We start from the raw sequence: 20912 nt of genomic DNA, 5'->3' as shown, positions 1-20912 counted from the left end.
TTAAGGTAGGCAGGTTATAGGTACGGAGGAAGGTAATAACGGCAAGCTCAGCCGACGCTTCCTAAAAATAAACATTGTTCACGAGTCCCGCACCTCGAGTCGGAGTCGGAGTCAAGTCTGAAGTCACTGTGTGTGCGACATAACGTTACTTTCTATGCATTCTTGATTAGTTCCATAACTTTGTAAATTAACAAAAGCTAGCAAGGGTTTGCCTTTCTCCTGTGTCATTCTTGTGAATTGGTAACGTTACACACACTGGTTCTATTGGCATCACATGTAATGGTACACCCACCTTATGTCATTCTCTGCCATCCGACGATGAACTGTTGTTTTGCTGACTCCAAAAAGCCTTGCAATGGCACCAACAGGCAAACCCGCATGCAAAAGTCCTTCCACGGCGTCCACAGGCAGCATATAAGCAGGGCGACCAGCTATACCAGGTGTGTGATTAACGTCAGCGACCGAGTTAAGAAGATAGGCCGCTTCCTCCAGATTCTGGAAAACTATTGTCGACATTTGTGTCCATGTGTGCCGCTAACTGAAACACACGTTCTGTCAGAGCGTCTAAAGGAAAAATTATAAAGTCAATACTTATAACGTTAGCACTGTTTTCAAAAACGGTTGCTAAATGCCTCAGCTCACTGACAACTTCAACGTACGTAGCCATCTTTGTTGTGACTGTGGCCGGTGGCACGTGGATCCGACCGATGCAGTAAAATGCTAACCAACCAATGGGCAGAAGTTGACCCCTTAAGACCCGCTCCTCTCATTTGCATAATGAGGCAGGAATGCATGAAGAAATGTAAAATTGACAGGCAGAAATAAATACCAGGGGTGAAAATAAATAGGGTAGAAAATGCAACGGAAGAATAAAACAGACAAAAAATTTAAACACACACAGAAATAAATACATTTAAAAAATAAGTAATTAATAAATAAAGTTGAAGATTATAACGGACAATAAATAAATAAGGTACTTATTACAAAGGTGAATAAATAAAGAAGCTAATTAAAAGACATATACATTTATGTCTCACTGTATAATTTAATTTCTACCTACCTTTATTTGTTTATTGTATTTTTGGGGCAATTAATTGTATGCTTATTTATTTATTGAGCATTTATTTATTTCTGTATTTATTTTTAAATATGGTAGACCTGGTCCTCCATAAACGTTAACGTAGCGTTAGCTAGCTATTAATTTTCCACCGGAGCTTGTAGCTGGCTACGTTGCGTTCCCTCCTGCTGTGTTCAATGACTCAATTCATCAAGCTGTAGCTAACGTTAGCCAATGTCAACAGAGCCCTTGGGTAACTTAGATATACCAGAAAACATTAAAATTACTGAAACCATTACTCACCAAATTCAGTCAGGCCAGGCGTGCTTTCAGCTTCTGACGGTCTAGCTGCACCCCTTGGTGTGCACGCTCTGGTCAGCTCTGGGCAGCACGCTCTGGGTCAGCACGCTCTGGTCAGCACGCGCGAAGCGAACTGCTTGTAAACCAATCTGGTAACGGTATTCCCCTGAGGCTACGTTCACAGAAAAGAAACTGGTGATGCCAGGCCAGAATTCGCGCTAATATTTCCATGCGCTCGCGCTCCCTTCTGGCACGCGCACCTGTCCTGTTCGCAGTTCACTTAACGTCTGTTACCCTCAAGTAAGTTTATAGCGAGTAGAGAGTTTATAAAAGAGTTTATGGCGATTCATGTATGTGCTGGCCCACACCTGCATCTTCTGTGTCATGTGAGCGTTTTTTTCTAAAGTTGGTATAGTGGTCAGCAAGAAAAGAAATAGGCTCAGCCCTGGAAGCAGAAAAGTTTTATTTCTGACATTTAATTTCTATTTCCTCAAACACTTCTCACCAAGCGCAATAATATCCCCCTGACCTTTACACAAGCACTATATTGTCCATATAAGCACCATCACTGTTTGTTAACTGTCACAAGCATTTTCACTGTCCCAAAGTAAGTCCTTGCCACTGTCAAAGCACTTTCCCAATCAACTGACGCAATTTCTATAAACACCACACTGGCAGCAGACTCTGTCAGACTGGTAGATTGCTCATATAGCCTACACCATCTGCCTAGCTCACCTCTTTGGCTAAGGCGACAATGCTGCTCGGCTACGTACTCAATATAAATCAGAAATGTGTGTGCAAAGTGTTTTTCATTCATTTCCCTCCCAAATTGATGTATTTGTTTACAAACACAAGACATGTTCACAACCAAAATCCTAACTCTATTGTTTATTTGTTTTTAGTTGAGTAGGCAATTACATTTTTATTTATGCAAGGTCCCAAATAAGCTTAGTTATTTATGTCATTATTTATTTACCCATGTATTCTTTCTCAAAATGTATTCATCTTTGACTCAAAGACATTCATGGCTAATATCTGTAAAACGCTATCCTTCCTTTCACCACCAGATGTCCTCAGAGGTAAAGCTTCGAGAACTGACCTGAACGGTTTACTGGTTCAGAAAGCTTCAGTTCGCCGTCACTAACTTTCACTGACATCACATCTGACTGTTGGTTGAAAACAAAACTCATGCTCCATACTGTCTGCAAACAGCGTATAAGCTAGCATGATTCAGGAGCCCAAACCATCACACCTGAGCCTCTCTCTTCTCTACAGGACGCACACTCATGTAGAATTAACGAACGTACGTAGCGTAGCTCTGCGTGCTGCTGCAACATAGGCTGACATTATAGCTTTGGTTGATAAAGTAGCATTTTACCTTAATGTAAGGCAATGCTGCGCGACGTTATGAAAACGTTACAAGCTGAAGCTGCACATTATTTTAAGCTGAAGTGGGGTTTTGGGGTTACTATTTACAGTGCGTTTGTCATAATCTCCATTACTTTAAAAACTCATGTTTAGACAGAAGGGCTTGGCTTTCCCTCTTTCATTTGTGTGAGAATGTAAACAAAGTCACGTGACTGGGGCAGAGGGCATCGCTGAGGGCCAGATTGGATCATATAGCGATTTCATTTGATTTAACTTTAGTAATGATTGCGTATTATCATATTGATGCAGCCACATAAAAAAAAGACTTTCACCCGAGGGGCAGCTCAGCTAAGCAGGGCAAATGGGCAGTTGCCCGGGCAACAATAGCCCATGCCTTTGCATTTGTCGAGTGCAGATGTGAGTTGTGAGTCTTTTTTTTTTTTTTACAGATTACAATTCTCTTCAAAATTTTCCTCAAAAGCTCCAATTCAGCCTTTTAATATAACTGAACAGTAAGGCCATTTAGACAGTAGGGGGAGCTGCAGTTTGTGCAGTTTCATTTTGGATGAAGTTCAAGATCCCCAACAGGCTGTTTAAGGTAGAAGCTATGGCCAAAAGTTATGCAAATCCTGCTAAATCTAGACTTATATAATAACATTTTTGTTATACTTTCAGCCAGGAAAACAATTTTCATTCCTCTAGAGTTTTAATTCAAATCACAATTTGTTTCCTGAACTTAACCGTTGTCACCGTAGCTGTATCCCATCTAGCATCAACCGCTGTTAAAGCGCCATTCTGACAATATGTATTTAGATCACTCTCTAAATGAAAGCTTTAAATAGCATGTTATACATCGTCCCATAAAATATGCCATAACGTTCTCTCTAAAAGGGCTAACATCAAGGTTTGATGGCCATCACAATGATTTAAAAAGTATTAACTTTTGATCCCACAGGTGCCATTTTATGCTTTTGAATCAAATCTTGAGCCTTAAAATCAATATTGAATCAAATCGTGACATTGTCTGAATTGTGCACCACTACTGGTCTTTGTCACATATATTTGAAACCACAAACAGAAAAATGGCATCAACGCGTTTGGTACTTTTCTTGCTGGTGATAAAAGTATTTTGCAGATTGGACTCACAGTATTTGAATTAAAGAAGAAATTTAAAATGTATAATCTCAACTCAAATACTGACATATATTGTCCCAGTCTGTTTTTGTCTTGTACAGTTGAATAATGTTTTCATATAGTTTGACACATCTCATTGTCTGTTTCAGCTTGTGCGCTGCCAAAAACCTACTAGGTGAAGTTCCAATATTTCTAGACATAAATTCATGTCTTTGGGACACAGGGCATACCGAACCAATCTTGCATGCTGAACCAAACGCCCTGTACAAAGCGGTTTGGGATGAATAAATGTACAGTTACACAACCTAGTGGAAAAATGCTTAGTAATGTAATGCTTGCTTTTTTATGCCTCACTAATCTATGCTTAGCTGAATACATTTGAAAAAAATCACAATTTACGTATCAAATATCAGCACTAATATGTTTGCCTTATTTAAGTACGGTATATCTAACTATTGGTGTATCTCATTATATTGGATTGGTGTGTTCTTATTTGTACATTCAACCATTGCGTGATTGGGTGTGTCAAAATCAACTTTATATATCATAAAATGACCTAAAAGCTGCTGAATACATGTTGGGATAAAACAGAAGTTTTCTATTAAGACAGCACAATGGAATGCATTCCAAAATGCACTGAGATGCTTCGGGAATCAGCCAATCAGAGTGCAGTCTGAGGTGAGGGGAAGAGGAGGGAGATAGTGGTCGGGTGCAGCTCTTTCAAACCAAGATGGAAATTCACTACATTAAGATGCATAAGAGATTGTTTCAGTTCTAGTTATGATATTTCCTTCCTTCAGTGTAAACTCTGCTCATCCCCTCAAGAGTGTGAAGGTCAAATCCATAATCCAAGATAAAGGAGTGGCATACAGCATACATATATATGCTGAAAGTCTAAATGTAAACCAATAATCCAACATAAAGTTAATAATGAAATCAATGTTCTATGTTGGTTGTTTTTTGTCTGTCTGGTGTGGAAACCAGCTACCAAAAAAGTGATTCAAATGAAGGTACGCATTCAACCACACAGGCGCAAAACTTCACTGGCAAACATTACTTGACATTAGAGCCACCTACTGCATCGTAGAATGAACTACACTTCAGTGTTAAAAAAAAAAGAAAAAAAGAATCTGTGGATTATGCTAAATGCTAAAAGTGAAGAAATGCAAAAAAAAAAATGCTTGACAAGACAATGTGAGTTGAAAACCATACCATCACCGTTCAATTCAACCAGTATATGGGAAATTAATAATCAGCTGAGTCATCAGCATTTATCAGTTTGTTGGCCTTAGAGATTATTCACCAGGTTAGGCCTGGCCTTTCAAAGTCCAAATCCCTGCCTGGAGAGGAGAAGCTCTAACTCTACATACAGAAGATATAGAGAATGCTGCACAATTTGAAATTTCTCTCTTACAAAAACGTTACAGAGATCGGGCAGTTTCACACCAGTTATCTTACTGGCCACTGGGACCGTACATTGCAATCTGTTCTTGTCACCTGTTAACAGATTACCAAACCAAGTTATAATAGAGAATGTAATAAAGGACTCTTCCACCAAGCTTTAAAAGAGCATCACAAGCTTACTACACACACCAAACCAGTTAAGGCCTAAAGTTAAGGTCGGGGCCAGAGGCCTGTACTATGAATCAAGATGTGGTGTTATTGAGGTAACTTCAGGTTAAACCCAGAGTTTTCTGTATCACGATAGTGGATCAGTTGTTACCGGGTTAATTACTGTGGTAATTTATGGTGAACACCTAACCTGGTCGGGAACAGGTTAAATTGGAGATTAGAGATCAACCGGTGCAGAGAGAGAGAGAGAGAGAGAGAGAGAGAGAGAGAGAGAGGTGCGCTCATAAAAGTTAAAACATTCGCAAAAAAATGTTAACATTCCCCGATGGGTAGCTATCTTTATTAAAGATGTATTTAATTTCCAGATGACTTCCTATTTAAGCGGTTTTGTTTTTCTTCCCAGTTTATCAGTTATGTAGCCTACATCACCTTATCCGTCCTCATATCACTAACATCCACCATCGTGGACATGCTCTGTACATCCCAGCAGATTATTTATGTCACATTGCATTTTTGGCAAACTGTCATGGATGGTGGAGAAGGTTAGACCCAAATGCAGAGATGACAGGTGAGGTAATGAGCTGGAGTCTTTATTTAACAAAACGTCCGAAAATAGAAGGTGTCCACAAAACAGCAGGTCAAAAAACAAAGAAACCAGATGAACAGAGACCAAGGGGAAAAAATTAGGAGACAGGCGAGGAAATGCACAGCACGCTGACGCAGGTACATACAACAATGATCTGACACAAGACAAGGGAAGCACAATGACTAAATGCACAGGGTGACGAGGCAGCGAGAGACAGGTGACACTAGGTTCAGGAACAGGTGAAAGACATCAGGGTGGGGCAGACAATCACAGAGCTGGGAAAACACAAGGCAGGTAGTAAAAGCAGACAAGACTAGGGAGGAAAACAGGACTTAACAGAGATAAAACGGAAAAACAGAACAGACACTCACGGGAACACATAAGACAGGAAGTACAAGACAGAAAACCAGACTACCAAAATAAAACAGAAATCAAGACAATCACAACACAAACAGTGAAAAGCGCATGCTGTGATACTTCAGTTTAAGTTTAAGTTTTACTTCAGACTGCGATATAACCACTGCTGATGGTGGCCTGGATCCGGAGTAACAAACTGATTCTCAGTGTATCTAAAACTACCAGTTTAGTGGTTGGAACTCATTTTTTTTTATATTCCAAACTGAAACTTGAACTCAGTATAGAGGAAACTTCTGTAGAGCAAAGAGAAGAGGCTAAACCTTTGGGTGTGATGACTGACAATAGACTGTGTTGGGACAAAGATGTTCAGAAACTTGTAACTAAAATGGGCAACACCTTTTCAGTTATTAAAAGGTGTACATAACAGGTAAGACCACAGACTGTTAAACAAGTTCTTCAGGCTTCAACAATTAATATTAAACTACAATTGATTCAGAATAAAGCTGCACGTGTGGCTCTCTTGTGTAGGTTGAGATCAAATGTTGATCACATGCATAAAAGCCTCTCATGGTTTACAGTTAAAAATAGATTTGTGAATTAAGGTTTTTTTATCTATCTTTTAGTACTGATATTACTATCCTTTAGTAGTGATACACATCATTATCCAAAGAGGCATGCAGTAGGAGGTAGTTTTATTTTGCCTATAGTGAAAACCAAATCAATTCAACATTCAGTTAGTTAGGTACAGAGCAATTTGTGAGTGGAACTCTCTCCCAAGTACTATCAACAACAAAATGGTTTCAAAAAATCACTTAAGAAATATTACCTTCAAAGAAATTTCAATATCTAATATCTATTTAGAGAGTCTGTTACAGGAAGAACAGCTTTTAGCTTATGCTGAAGCTAATCAGGACCAAAATAAAACAAACAAACAAAAACAATTGAGGCAATGTACAATCATTCTGAAACCCACGACCATAACTACGACCATAACTACAGCCCCTCCAACAACCACAACATATACCGCTACATCAACAACACCAACACCACAACAACTCCCCCGACTACAACCAAACCTTCTCTTATTACTGTACCTACAACCATAACCAAACTACCACAACACCAACTCTGACAACCACAACAATTCATCCTATTACAGACACAAATACAAAAAACTCCCCCTACCACAACTCCCACAACCACAACAACAAACACAATGAAAGACACAGGAGAGGAGATTTCAGATGGGCTATGATACTTGGGATTACAGAGAATCAGGGCATGTTCTATCAATAAGCTAAACTAAGCTAAGCTAAGATAAGACAAGCCTTTATTGTCTCCAATAGGTGAAATTTGTCTTGGGCATTCGAGAGAAACAATTGGCAACACATTGCGCACACACACACACACACACACACACACACACACACACACACACACACACCCCACCACACACACACACACACAATAAGCATTCAGTTTAACCAACCCTAGAAACATAATCATACTTAATCTCATCCAATGCTTCAATGAACATCTAATAACCACACACAATACCCCCCCCCCTCACCCTTTACAGAAAAAAACATAAAGAACCATAGCAATCCTCTCCCCCCCCGTATTGCACTTAATTTTGATAATTATTGCACATTTCCAATTTTATTTCATGTCCATTTGTATATTACAATGTCAAATTTAACATAGCATACTGTATATATAGTATATACTGTGTATTTGGTAGTTTTACCTGTAGTCACACATACATCACTGCAGTCAATAACACACACGCATAAACCCCATTAAGAACTGACAGCCTCTTTGCAATACTGAGTTGCTCCCCTTATTAAGTGACTCTCTCTATAGAATTACAACAGGCCCTTATGTTTGGTATGGTCATAGCCAAAAGGGTTATTTTAAGGGAATGGAAATCAGCATCCCCGCCTTGCTTTAAGATATGGTTGAATGACATAGTATCCTGTTTGTACCTGGAGGAGCTCCGCTACACTGTCCGTAAGATCCGGGGGCCTTCCACAGACCATATTAAGAGAGAACAGTCTCAGGATGAGGTTTAGTGGTATTAGATTGTGTTGTACTGTAGGATGTGAATTGTTTTCCTATTCTCACGATGTGAGTTGCTTTCATGTGATTGGCTGGGACCACACCCTTGATTCGGGCCTTCTTAGACCTGACTTCCTCCCAGCACCATGGCACTCTGAATCTTCAAAACCTGTGGACATTCTTTTTAGGTTTTGGACTGGATTATATAGATACAAACTGGTATATTTGTATTTGAACTGGCAGTTAAATATTTTGTTCTTTTTTTTCCTTGTTCCGTCCTGTCTTTTTGGTGTTTGTCTCTCCATATTCCCTTTTTGACTGTTATGCATGTATTTTGTGTGATGTGACTGTTATAAATAAATAACCACATTTTCTAAGTAAATAAGATACATAGGTTTTGAATGATTTTTTACCACTGAAATGATTTGTTATTACAGAGGGAAAGTACTGAAAAAGGAAGGCTACCGTTGCTTACTGGATTTGTATTTGAGGTACCGGCATCGGTACCAAAGAGATGTGAACGGTACCCAACTCTAGTATTTACAATTGTCCTGTTGCTGTCTGTTAATTGAGGGTGTACTTAAACCAGTTAGGTGTAAATGTTCTTAATTTTTCCTTGCGTCATTTAAACTGACATGCCCTACCTAATTATATAGTTGTTGCATATCTATGTATTTGTTGGTATATTTAACCCTATTGTATGAGTGTTCTTGTTGTTTTCTAACCATTCCGTGACTGGATGTTTCCTATGTAATAACATAGATAATACACACTTTATTCTACAAGTAAATCATTACAAATAAATATTACTAAATCAATAAGTTAATTATAATAAATCCATAAAATACCACACATTTCCCAGACAAATGTGGGCACATTTTGTGTAGTTGGTTCAGCTCTATAGTTTGGATGTTCTTTTTCATAGTTGTTCTATTGTCAGATAAAATGCACTATATCCTGGGGAAACAAGTTGCCTAACCAGCACTCATTGAAGAGAGAAAGAGCAAAACTTATTAGTCAAAATATTCTTGACGCCAGAGCCACCTTCTTCATTAAACTACTCTGCAGTGTAAAAAGCCTTAAAAAGTGTTTTCATCTGTACTCAGGGACTGCTCACTGCTGACAATAGAAGCACTGTTACCCGCAAAGCACTGTTACTAGCCGGGATTTGGCCACACTCAACGCAAGAAATGCAAATCCTTATATTGGCCCTTTTATCATATATGAGGGGTTATTGGACAAGATATTATTTGTGAAAGGCATATGTTCAAGCATTTTTGTATGTGGTAGGCTCTTTCTCAGGCTCATAGTCAGATGAGGCCATCTCCACTGAAGACGTTTGGTCAGAATTAGGCATCGTACTGGGGACAGAAAAGACAGGTAGTAGAGTTTCGTAAGCCGATGATGTTGGACCTTGGCTGGGTCTTTCAAGGCAGGGGACAGGTGTAACTGGGAGTGCAGCATTTTTCTTAAAAAAACAGTTATCTTCATGTCGCTCGAATAAACAAATACACACAGGAACAGACCTGCTAAATGTCTGGTTGCATTGACAGGATAATGGTCACACTCTGGAGCCCTGTTGTGAGACTCTGTGGACTATGCTCAGTGAGGCTACATGTCCATGATCTGTTTATCATATTACTCCAGCCAAAGTACGGTTTTCAACAGTGAATCCAATGACTCCATGTAATGTGAAAAAGCTGGTGATACTGCCATTCTTAGAGAATAAACACACCAGCCAGCAGCACTATGTTGTTTACAGCTCCCTATTCAGTTTGCTGTCCCAACAATACCAGGTTCATCCAAAACAGCTACTAAAATCTATGACTGTGGCAGCTCTATATATACTAACGCCATTGACTTGCATTTTCACCTATTTATTACATTCTATACTCATGGAACACACTATTTCATTGTATATAAAGTAACACACTGTAATCTTAAACTTTGTGAGCCCCTGTAAACACAAAAACACACCAGTTTGTAAGAGGAATCACAGGAGTGGACAACTTTTATCAGCCTGCCCTATCAGTTACAGCACAGAAACACAATACACAGGTAATATAAATCAGCCGCAACTGCACTGCATTACAGCCAATACTTGTCAATACAGTACTCTTTACTAGTGTTTGTCATAAGAGAATACTATCAGCTAAACTGGTAGGTAGGCGTTTCTAACACAATTGGGTGTGTGCTATTTGCCTGGTCGCTTGAACAATTGGTTCTGGGCATGACTTATTTGATAATGGAGCCACTCATGATGTCACTAACTGCCTTCTTTGTTAAGGCTAACCTTTTGTGTGGATACATTCTTGTTGGTGATTTTTTTAAATAACCGTGTAATTAGATGTTCCTTCCTTGACAATGAAGCTGTTTTACCTAATAATATCCTTGTTCTGTTTGTGTACTGCTACTTAATGTTAAACAACTATCATCATTTGACACACCTTATGTCATCAGGACATTGTTTCAAACATATTTGGGGATTACAGAAATTGTCTTTGATAGCATGTTGACATGTAATAACTTTGTTTTCCTCTGTATAGTTCAATAAGCCAAACATAAATGTAGACTTGCTGGATCAATAGCTCAAAATATATCATAGCAGTGGGCTGTCACAGTGGTCTGAGATTTAAGATGATGACCATGAAACCGCTAAAATCCCTTATTTAAGTCTGAAAGTAAACCATTGCTGCATATTATCTCTGCTTTCTATGCTAATTTTCAGAAACACATACTTTAAAAAGTACTATTGAATTAACGGAGTGCAATTTTACTATATTTGGTAAGTATTTCTAGTTTCCGGGTCACTTAATTTAGATTTTGAGTTTCATGCAGGTAATTGCAAGCAACTGACAGCTTGCAATGTGAAATATTATGTTAAAAAAGAGGAATCTTTGTTTGCCACTGTCCTTTTTTCCATTCTTTAATAAATAATTGGCTTAATCTATCAAAATCAACAGTTTTTTAGTGGTCCGACTCCATCTCCGGTGTGAATTAATACTGATGATTAATCCCCCTATAAGAGTAAAGGAACATATGCTATTTCAGTCAATACAATTTAAAGTCAAATGACGTTGCTCTTTTGTACCAGTTTCCATCACGGCTTTCTTAGGACATTGCAGAAATGCAGTAATTACCCCACCCTAATTAATTGTCACACCCTATCAGCTTTCTACCCAGTTTAAAACGGCACAGATCCACATCCGCCAGTCATTCATCAGTCACAGCAGACAGTGTAAGCTTCTTTCACCATTATCTTTGTAAGTATCCCTTTTACTCTGAGATTTACGAACCAAATTCAAATGATTTCTTAGTAGTTGTTGTTGTTGTTGTTGTTGTTGTTGTTGTTATGTACTGTATACTGCAATAACTGCTCAGTCTCTCTCATTAACCCACAAGCTAAACATGTATGTGGAGAGTAAACCAGCAGGCACTGTACAGACCTTGTCTTTTGTTGTAACAGATTTTTATATTATTGTGTTGTACCAATTTTGTACATGTGATCATTTAAGTCTTGATTAATCAAACTATAAGCATAGAGTATCCAACCTGTTCATTCAGATCAGACTAGATCTGCTCTGATTTTCTATGGGATCAAAACACACAATAACAAAAGTGATCTGATATTCAAGCAAGAGCTTTAGTCACAATGCCGAGCTGTACACAAGACTAAAGACTGATTTCCAAAGCAGCAGGTGTTAATACTGTATCTGAAAGTGAAAATATTTTGAATGTTTCTAAAGCAGGAGCTTGGGTTTGACTATGGGATAGTACTGTAGGAATGATTTCCTGCCCGTATTCTCACTCTGATTGCAAATTGGCATTGCTAAAGAGGATAATTAAACTGTACTGAGTGATAACCATCCTGCTATGCAACATTTTTTTTACAACATAAATCATATTGACTTGTATGATGATGGATTACAACTTCAGTGTCACTTAAATGTTTTGGTTATCCACACTGTACCTGTCTTTTTGGCTGAGAAATGGTTAAACAATGGACAAAAAAACTCCTGAATTCAGTGCAAAATTCAATATTGACTGGGTGCGCCATGAAACTTAATGCTTATGTCACGGTGTCAAGATTTGCATCATGTGACAATGGCAAGTGTCTAAAAACTGCTAAAGTACTCAGGGCACCATTCAGCAGCCAATCGGTGAGAGTTAGACCACGTAATCAGTGGCTGTAAATTACCCATCATAGGACTACCAAACATTTGTTTTTAAACACTGCTGTGTCTCCGATTTACCCGGCTGTTAATGCTGTGAATGATCTGTACATACAAGTTATAATATTAACCCTCGTGTTGTCTTTCCACCGACCTGGTTATGGTCATCTTTTTCGACCCTTTTGTGGCTTCCCCCAATGATTTTGTCACTTTTTCAACGTTTGTCAACTTGTTCTGAGCCTGTTTTACATTTTTGTGGGGTTTTCCCCAAATTTTAAAACTTTTTATTTTTTTTATTTTTTTTTTTTACATCTTTTTACATTTTTGGCACTTTATTTGACATTGTTTAAGTTCTTTTACCAAATGTTTTTTCTCCAAATGCTATAAAATTGACAAAAACACAAATTCAATAAAAGTAGTGAACTTATTATTTACTTAACTTGTGAGGAGCGTTGTTGGGAACCATCAACGTTACTTTTTTGGACAATTTGTTTTAAAGAAACCCAAATTTCTGATATTGAAACTTTTTGGAAAGGGGTCAAGTTTGACCCAAAGACAACAAGAGAGTTAAGGAATGTGACTTATTTCAGAAGTGAATTCAAAGCTTGCTCTGTGACACAATTTATCAAGGGTTGTACCAGCCTCACTTATGCTGAAACACATCTTAAAAGGACATGATACAACACACATAATCATGACCCATGTTAAGAAGACTGACTGAGTAACGTGAGGTTTAAGCTTTGAAAGTTTGACTTTTCCATTAATACACTTTGTATGGCAACAAATTGTTCTTTCTCATTAAAAACCCAATGCAATATTTATTACTGTAAGTGAGAAAGGCTGAGTAGAAAATGAAAGAAAAAAATTATACTTAGCCTGTTACAGTAGTCTAATTTTAATCTTTATGATTTTCAGAGTGATGTCTAACTTTAACTGCTAGTAAAAATCATAAGTTTGGATTTTGACTCTTACAATACAAACTTAATATTGAAGAAATACTTAGACATTGAGAGAACAAATGGTTTGGTACTGACATGGAATAAATGAAAGACGTGATAATTGTGTGTGCATAATAAACATTTCTTTTCTATTTCTTCTGCTTATCCACATAGTGACAACATGTGCAAACTCACTCTATCTGCAGGTAAGGCACACTGGGCAGGTTATCCTTAGCTGAAAGAGAGATATGCTAAAAATATTGTATACAATCAAGTTTATGTTAAACTGGGCCAGATGACTGAAAATAAATATATTATTTATTTGTGTACATCATGTGGAAGATGCATTGAATCCTTGCGCGTAACGGTATAGCGACCATGGCGGCTACCTCACATAGCTTATCTTCAATGTGTACTTTTTTCTCTCACAAATAGGCCACTTTATCTTTGTTATTTTAATATGTTGGATTCACATTCATTTATATTTTTCAGACACTATTTTTTTGTCATAATTTGGCAGACCCTCTGCACTAACTCTGAAGATCCCCTGTTGAATATCTCTGCCTTAAAGGATCAGTTCACCCAAATCAAAGAAAACCATTTACCCATGTTTTGTCTTTAAGATGGGGAGTTGGAGTAAATAGAATTTGTTTTTTGGAGCTTATGGCTAAAACAATTTGCATTTAGAAAATGTACTAGAAAGTCTTCAGAAACACAGTCCCAATGACACAGTGTTGATTAACCAGTTGAATTTTTAAAATGTAAAACAAAATTCCATTATGGCTGCAGACATCTAAGAGTATGCCTTTAATCTGGACCAATAAAACCAAACCTATATGTAATGCAGTAGAACTGGCCTGTAAGCTTTGTTTTTAACCAAATAATAACCAGTCTGTCACTTTCAAGGTCTCTGTTTGATCATCGCCAGCTTGGGTGAGTTAAGAACATACATTAATCATAATCAATAGTCTTACTAGTAGATAAATAAGGTCAAAACTCAGCAATTGTTGGTACACAAAGGATGATATGATGACTTTATTCAGAGACTTTTAAAACCATCAGGATTTCCTTCCATGTCTTAGCCTCATCCTCCAGGCTGGTGTGTTACTATAACAGCTTGGCTGAAGACAGAGCAGCGTACGGGAAGGTCACCATTTCAGATATCGATCCAAACCAGTGCACCCATCTGATCTACGCCTTTTCTGACATCAACAACAATGAGCTGGTCACTGCGAGCACTACAAGTAGCATAGACTATCAGGCCTTCAATGGACTCAAAACCAGGTCAGTGCTTTAGCCTACACATATGGTGGAAGTGTGTTGAATGACTTAATGAATGAATGAATGAATGTTGAAGTGTGTATTTTCTTGAATAATCATCAATAAAATTTTATGATCCCACAGAAATCCACAACTCAAAACCCTGTTGGCAGTGGGTGGCTTGATCTTCAACATACAAAAGTAAGTTATTTCCAAGAACATTAAAGCTTTTTGGTGTCAATGCAAAGACACAGGTCGGTATTTTCCTGACCATGAAACCAGTTGATGTTGTATTTTTGTGCTTTGCACAGCATGCATGGTGCATGGTTTTTAAATGACAATTTTAGTAACTACATAGTAATGCAAATACACACAATAAAAAACAAGCAGAATTTGAAATACCCAATACATTGTTTATGTGAAGCCAAAAGCAGGTTGCTGGAAAATAATCACGCAAATACGTCCTCATAAAAGTGGTCAGTACTTTTTTTATCTGTCAAAACATGAAATGGATTTGTGTCTATAAATATTAAAATAAACAATTAAAATAAAAAATAACAAGTACACGTATTCATAATTTTCATTTAATTTTGTTTATGTGACAACACAACCCTAAAAAAGAAATACAATTAAATAAAATGAAATAAATATATTATGTTGCAAACCACTGCATATTTGCATTCAATCTGATATAAAATGAATGAAATCAAATTAATCACTTAAGGTCCATCAAGCTTTAATTTTACCCTTAGTACTACTTACTTACTATACTAATAATGAGTTATTAACTGTACATTATAGTTATGTTTATCATTGTGTGGCTCATTTTTAGCATCATTCCTAATTAAAAGTGACAAACATTGAAAGCAGACCATTTGCCTATGGCTGTATATTTGTCTAGGCAACACATGACCTTGTGTTGTTTTGTGTTTATGTCCAATTAGAGCCTTTGTGATTGTCTTGTTGAGAGTACCGTTTTGTTCAAATGTTTACCAGGTTCAGTACGATGGTGGCACAGCAACCAAACAGAGCCACATTCATCCAGTCTGTAATCACAGTACTAAGAGCAAATGGGTTTGATGGGCTAAACCTTGACTGGAGGTACCCCGGAGGACCAGGAAGCCAACCCCAGGACAAGCATGGATTCACACTGCTGTGCACGGTAAGATTTAGAATTTCTCTTCTGGTACAGACACTCAGAAATATGCCATACTGTGTATAGCATGTATGAAAATATAAGCTGTTATACTTGACTGAGACTGAACCATGCTTCTGTGTTGTCCAGGAGCTCAAAAAGGCCTTCGTTGATGAGGGAACAGCAACAAATTGTGAAAGATTAATCCTCACTGCCAGTGTCTCTGCGGAGAAACCAATCATTGATGCCAGTTATGAAATTGCACAGATTGCCACGTAAATCCAATTTAATGTAATTCTTGAGATTATACACATGATTAGATGTTGTCATGTTTTGGTGAACCTGCTCCTCTCTGCATTTTATTAGGCAGCTGGATTTCATCAATGTGCTGACATTTGACTTTCATGAAACCCGGGAAACTGTCACAGGACATCACAGCCCCTTATTCCAGGGATCCAAAGACATTGGAAACAAAACCGTCTTTAACACTGTAAGTAAAGGCTTTTATATTATAACACCATTCTATTTAGAGATTTCCTCTTATCCTAATTGTTTTATTTTCTTCCTATTTTAGGACTTTGCCATGCGCTACTGGCGGGACCAGGGAGTCCCTACAGACAAGCTAAACTTAGGGTTAGCAGCATTCGGCCGAGCTTTTAACCTCTCCACTACTTCCAGTGACGTTGGAGCACCAGCCAGTGGTCCTGGTGAGGAAGGCTGCTACACCGGGGAACAAGGACTCTGGTCCGCTTATGAGGTAAAACTTCAAGCTGTGCAATTCATTTATAGCCTCTGTGTTTAGTGTGACAAATCTTTGTTCAAATGAATACATTAGATGTGACATCTGGCCCTTCTTTTCAGACTTGTCTTTATATTGAAGGGGTTCCAATCAACCTGATCACTGATCAGAAAGTTCCATATGCCACCACAGATAATCAGTGGGTTGGATTTGACAACAAAGACAGCCTTGACGCTAAGGTAATAATCTGTTTAATTCAAACAATTGCTTAATAACTTTGCAAAAGACTGGTTGACCACAAATCTGGTTTAAAATACAGTAAATATTTGTGAACATGATATCAGCTATTTAAGTGTTGATCCTCCTTTCAGGTCAATTACCTAAAAAATAACAACTTTGGGGGAGCTTTTGTCTGGTCTCTGGACTTGGATGACATTACGGGGCAATTCTGTAAAACTGGCATCAATCCCTTCATCAGTCACCTGCACACTCTCCTGGTTCCAGGTAACCAAAATATTTCTATCCTGTCATGCAGTTAATTTTTATTTGGCAATTGATTTATTGCTATCAACATTAATGTAATCACCTTTGATTTATATAATGTAAGGGATAATGTATAGCGAGACGGCTGTTATAGTGAGTTAAAACACTAGCTGCTGCGAAGAGGAAGGGCTGAAAGCCTGAAAGGGTTCAATTTGCAATAACAACTGGCTCGATCAACATTATCCTGGTTATAACACTGCTTATTACACAGCTTTTCATACAGAAGTTAATTGCTGAAAATGCCTGCCTTCTGGTCGGGATTGTTTATTTTTTATCATTGATGAATATGGATCTTTGGCAAAAGCACAAATATTGATTTAAAAATGATTTTATTGATTTAAAAATGGTCCTCAAGAGTCAATGATCAGAACTCTGTCCATGGCATAGGTCTGTCATACTTAACAACGGTCTGTTATGCAGAAATAACAGAACATATAATCACTAATTGACCAATCAGAATCAAACATTAAACAATGCTGTGTAATAATACATTTTATTATGCAAAGAGCAAATATATGTTCTTATTTAAGACATCTCAGCAGTTATGCTCAGTGGTATATAAATATGTGATGAATAACAGGGTTAAAGAGCAATTAACACATTATCTGACTCTCTTTCTTTTAGGTTTTCCTGGACCTACAAATACAACTTCCCCTCCCACAACTACATCTCCACTTACTACACCTAACACTACAACTCCACCTACCACAACGACATCTTCCCCTACCACAACTACAATTTCACCTACCACAACTATATCTCCACCTACTACAGCTACAACTCCACCTACCACAACTACATCTTCCCCTACCACAACTACAACTCCACCTACTACAGCTACAACTCCACCTACCACAACTACATCTTCCCCTATCACAACTACAAAACCCCCTATACAGCTAAAACTCCCCTACCACAAACAACCAACTCCACCTACCACAACGACAACCTCCCTACCACGACCCACAACTCCACCACCACAAAAAACAACTCCACCTACCACAAAATACAACTCCACCTACCACAACTACATCTTCCCCTACCACAACTACAACTCCACCTACTACAGCTACAACTCCACTTACCACCACAACAACTCCACCTACCACAACTACAACTCTCCCTACCACAACTACAACTCCACCTACCACAACAACAACTCCACCTACCACAACTACAACTCCACCTACCACAACTACAACTCTCCCTACCACAACTCCACCTACTACAACCACAACTCCACCTACTACAAAACCACAACTCCCCCTACCACAACTACAACTCCCCCAACCCAACTACATCTCTCCCAACCACAACTACATCTCCCCCTACCACAACTACAAACTCCCCCTACCAAACTCAACTCCCCCAACCACAACCACATCTCCCCTACCACAACTACAACTCCCCCCACCACAAACTACAAATCCGCCTCTAAAAACCACAACCCCCCTACACAATCCCAACTAACTCCCCCAACCACAACCCCCCTACCACAACTCCTCCTACCACAATTCAACCCCCCAACCACAACTCCCCCTACCACAACTACAACTTTCCCCCTAAAACAACCACACTCCCCTACCACCATCACAACTCCCTCAACCACAACCCCCATCTCCCCCTACCACAACTACCCACCCCCCCCTACCACAACAACAACTCCCCCTACAAAAACCACAACTCCCCCTACCACAACCCCTCCCCAACCACAACTCCCCCTACCACAACCACAACTCCCCCTACCCACAACTACAACTCCACCTACTACAACCAAAACTCCCCCTACCACAACAAAACTCCCCAACCCAACTACCCTCCCCCTACCACAATACCACAACTCCCCCCTACCACAGCTGCAACTCGCCCCCCACAACTCCCCCAACCACAAAATACAACCCCCACCTACTACAACCACAACCCCCTACCACCATCATAACTCCCCAAAACCCCAACTACACTCCCCAACCACAAAAACACTCCCCCACCACAAAACAATTCCCCTACCACAACTAAACACCCCCTACCAACAAACTTACAAATCCCCCTACCACAAATACACTCTCCGTCACCAAACCACATCTCCCCCTACCACAGCTACAACTCCCCTACCACAACTACATCTCCCCCACCACAACTAACCCCAACTCTACCTACCACAACTACAAATCCCCCACCACAAACCCCCACCACCCTACAACCACAACTCCCCCCACCACCCCATCACAATCCCCCAACCACAACCAAAACCCCCCTACCAAACTAACCAAACCCCCCTACCACAACAACACTCCCCCTACCACCCAAATACCCAAACTCCCCCTACCACAACTACAACTCCCCCTACCACAACTACAACTCCACCTACTACAGCTACAACTCGCGCTGCCACAACTTTAAGTTCTGGAAACCCTTGCCTAGGAAAGGTTAGTGGGCTCTTCACCAACCCTGCAGACCCAACAAGTTTTTACCAATGTGATTTTAACAGATTCTTTATTATCAAATGCCAAGAAACCTTGGTCTTTGACCAAACTTGTTCCTGCTGTATTCACATCATTACAACTACAACTCCACCTACTACAACCACAACTCCCCCTACCACCATCACAACTCCCTCAACCCACAAAACCACTCTCCCCTACCAACTACCACTCCCCCACTCAACCAAAAACCCCCCCCTACCACCATCACAACTCCCCCAACCACAACTAAAACTCCCCCTACCACAACTACAACTCCCCCTACCACAACAACAACTCCCCCTACCACAACTACCACAACTCCACCTACCACAACTACAACTCCCCCTACCACAACTACAACTCCACCTACTACAGCTACAACTCGCGCTGCCACAACTTTAAGTTCTGGAAACCCTTGCCTAGGAAAGGTTAGTGGGCTCTTCACCAACCCTGCAGACCCAACAAGTTTTTACCAATGTGATTTTAACAGATTCTTTATTATCAAATGCCCAGAAACCTTGGTCTTTGTCCAAACTTGTTCCTGCTGTATTCGCTCTTACAACTACAACTCCACCACTACAACCACAAAATCCCCTACCACCATGCACAACTCAACTCCCCTCAAACCCACAACCCATCTCCCCCCTACCACCACTCCTACTCCCCCTACCACAACAACAAACTCCCACCTACCAAAAACACAACTCCTCCCCTACCACAACCACAACTCCCCCAACCACACCTCCCCCTACCACAACCGACAACGCCGCCCTACCACAACTACAACTCACCTACTACAACCACAACTCCCCTACCATCCTACAACCCTCCCCAACCACAACACATCTCCCCCTACCACAACTGCAAACTCTCCCCCTCCCGCACAACTACCCCAACCACAACTACAACTCCACCTACGTACAACCACACTGCCCCCTAACCACCATGCAAACTCTCCCCCCACCACACACTACAACTGCCCCCGCAACCACAACAACATCTCCCCCTACCCAACTACACCTCCCCCTAGACCACACCTACAACACCCCCTACCACACTACACTCCCCCTACCACAACTACAACTCTCCGTACCACAACCCATCTCCCCCCCTACCACAACTACCCATAACTCTACCTACCACAACCACCATCTCCCCTACCCACAACTACCAGAACTCTCCCTACCTCAACCTACAACTCCCCCTACCACAACTACCACTCCACCACTAA

The 20912-nt window shown here is 39.7% G+C and overlaps 1 protein-coding gene across 1 annotated transcript; it reads left to right on the top strand.

The window, feature by feature from the left end:
• The first annotated feature begins 11649 nt into the window (after positions 1-11649).
• On the top strand, positions 11650-20912 carry LOC116692835 (oviduct-specific glycoprotein). Its single transcript, XM_032521387.1, has 15 exons — positions 11650-11695; positions 13717-13748; positions 14449-14475; positions 14625-14826; positions 14947-15003; positions 15799-15964; positions 16088-16212; positions 16304-16427; positions 16512-16694; positions 16799-16915; positions 17048-17180; positions 17844-18631; positions 18676-18990; positions 19932-20055; positions 20743-20912. The coding sequence occupies exons 2-15, from the start codon at positions 13724-13726 to the stop codon at positions 20910-20912; spliced, it is 2556 nt and encodes an 851-aa protein (XP_032377278.1). The 5' UTR covers positions 11650-11695; positions 13717-13723.

The sequence above is a fragment of the Etheostoma spectabile genome, chromosome 7 (assembly GCF_008692095.1).
Source record: "Etheostoma spectabile isolate EspeVRDwgs_2016 chromosome 7, UIUC_Espe_1.0, whole genome shotgun sequence".
In the NCBI taxonomy this organism is placed as follows: Eukaryota; Metazoa; Chordata; class Actinopteri; order Perciformes; family Percidae; genus Etheostoma; species Etheostoma spectabile.
This window is presented reverse-complemented; position numbering and strand designations above follow the sequence as displayed.

What these genes read in the sequence shown, in the direction of transcription:
- LOC116692835 (XM_032521387.1), top strand. Translation starts at nt 13,724, where the DNA reads ATGTGCAAACTCACTCTATCTGCAG. An exon ending in TTTGATCATCGCCAGCTTGG is followed by an intron (nt 14,476 to 14,624) that starts GTGAGTTAAGAA and finishes TCCATGTCTTAG; the next exon opens with CCTCATCCTCCAGGCTGGTG. An exon ending in TTCAATGGACTCAAAACCAG is followed by an intron (nt 14,827 to 14,946) that starts GTCAGTGCTTTA and finishes ATGATCCCACAG; the next exon opens with AAATCCACAACTCAAAACCC.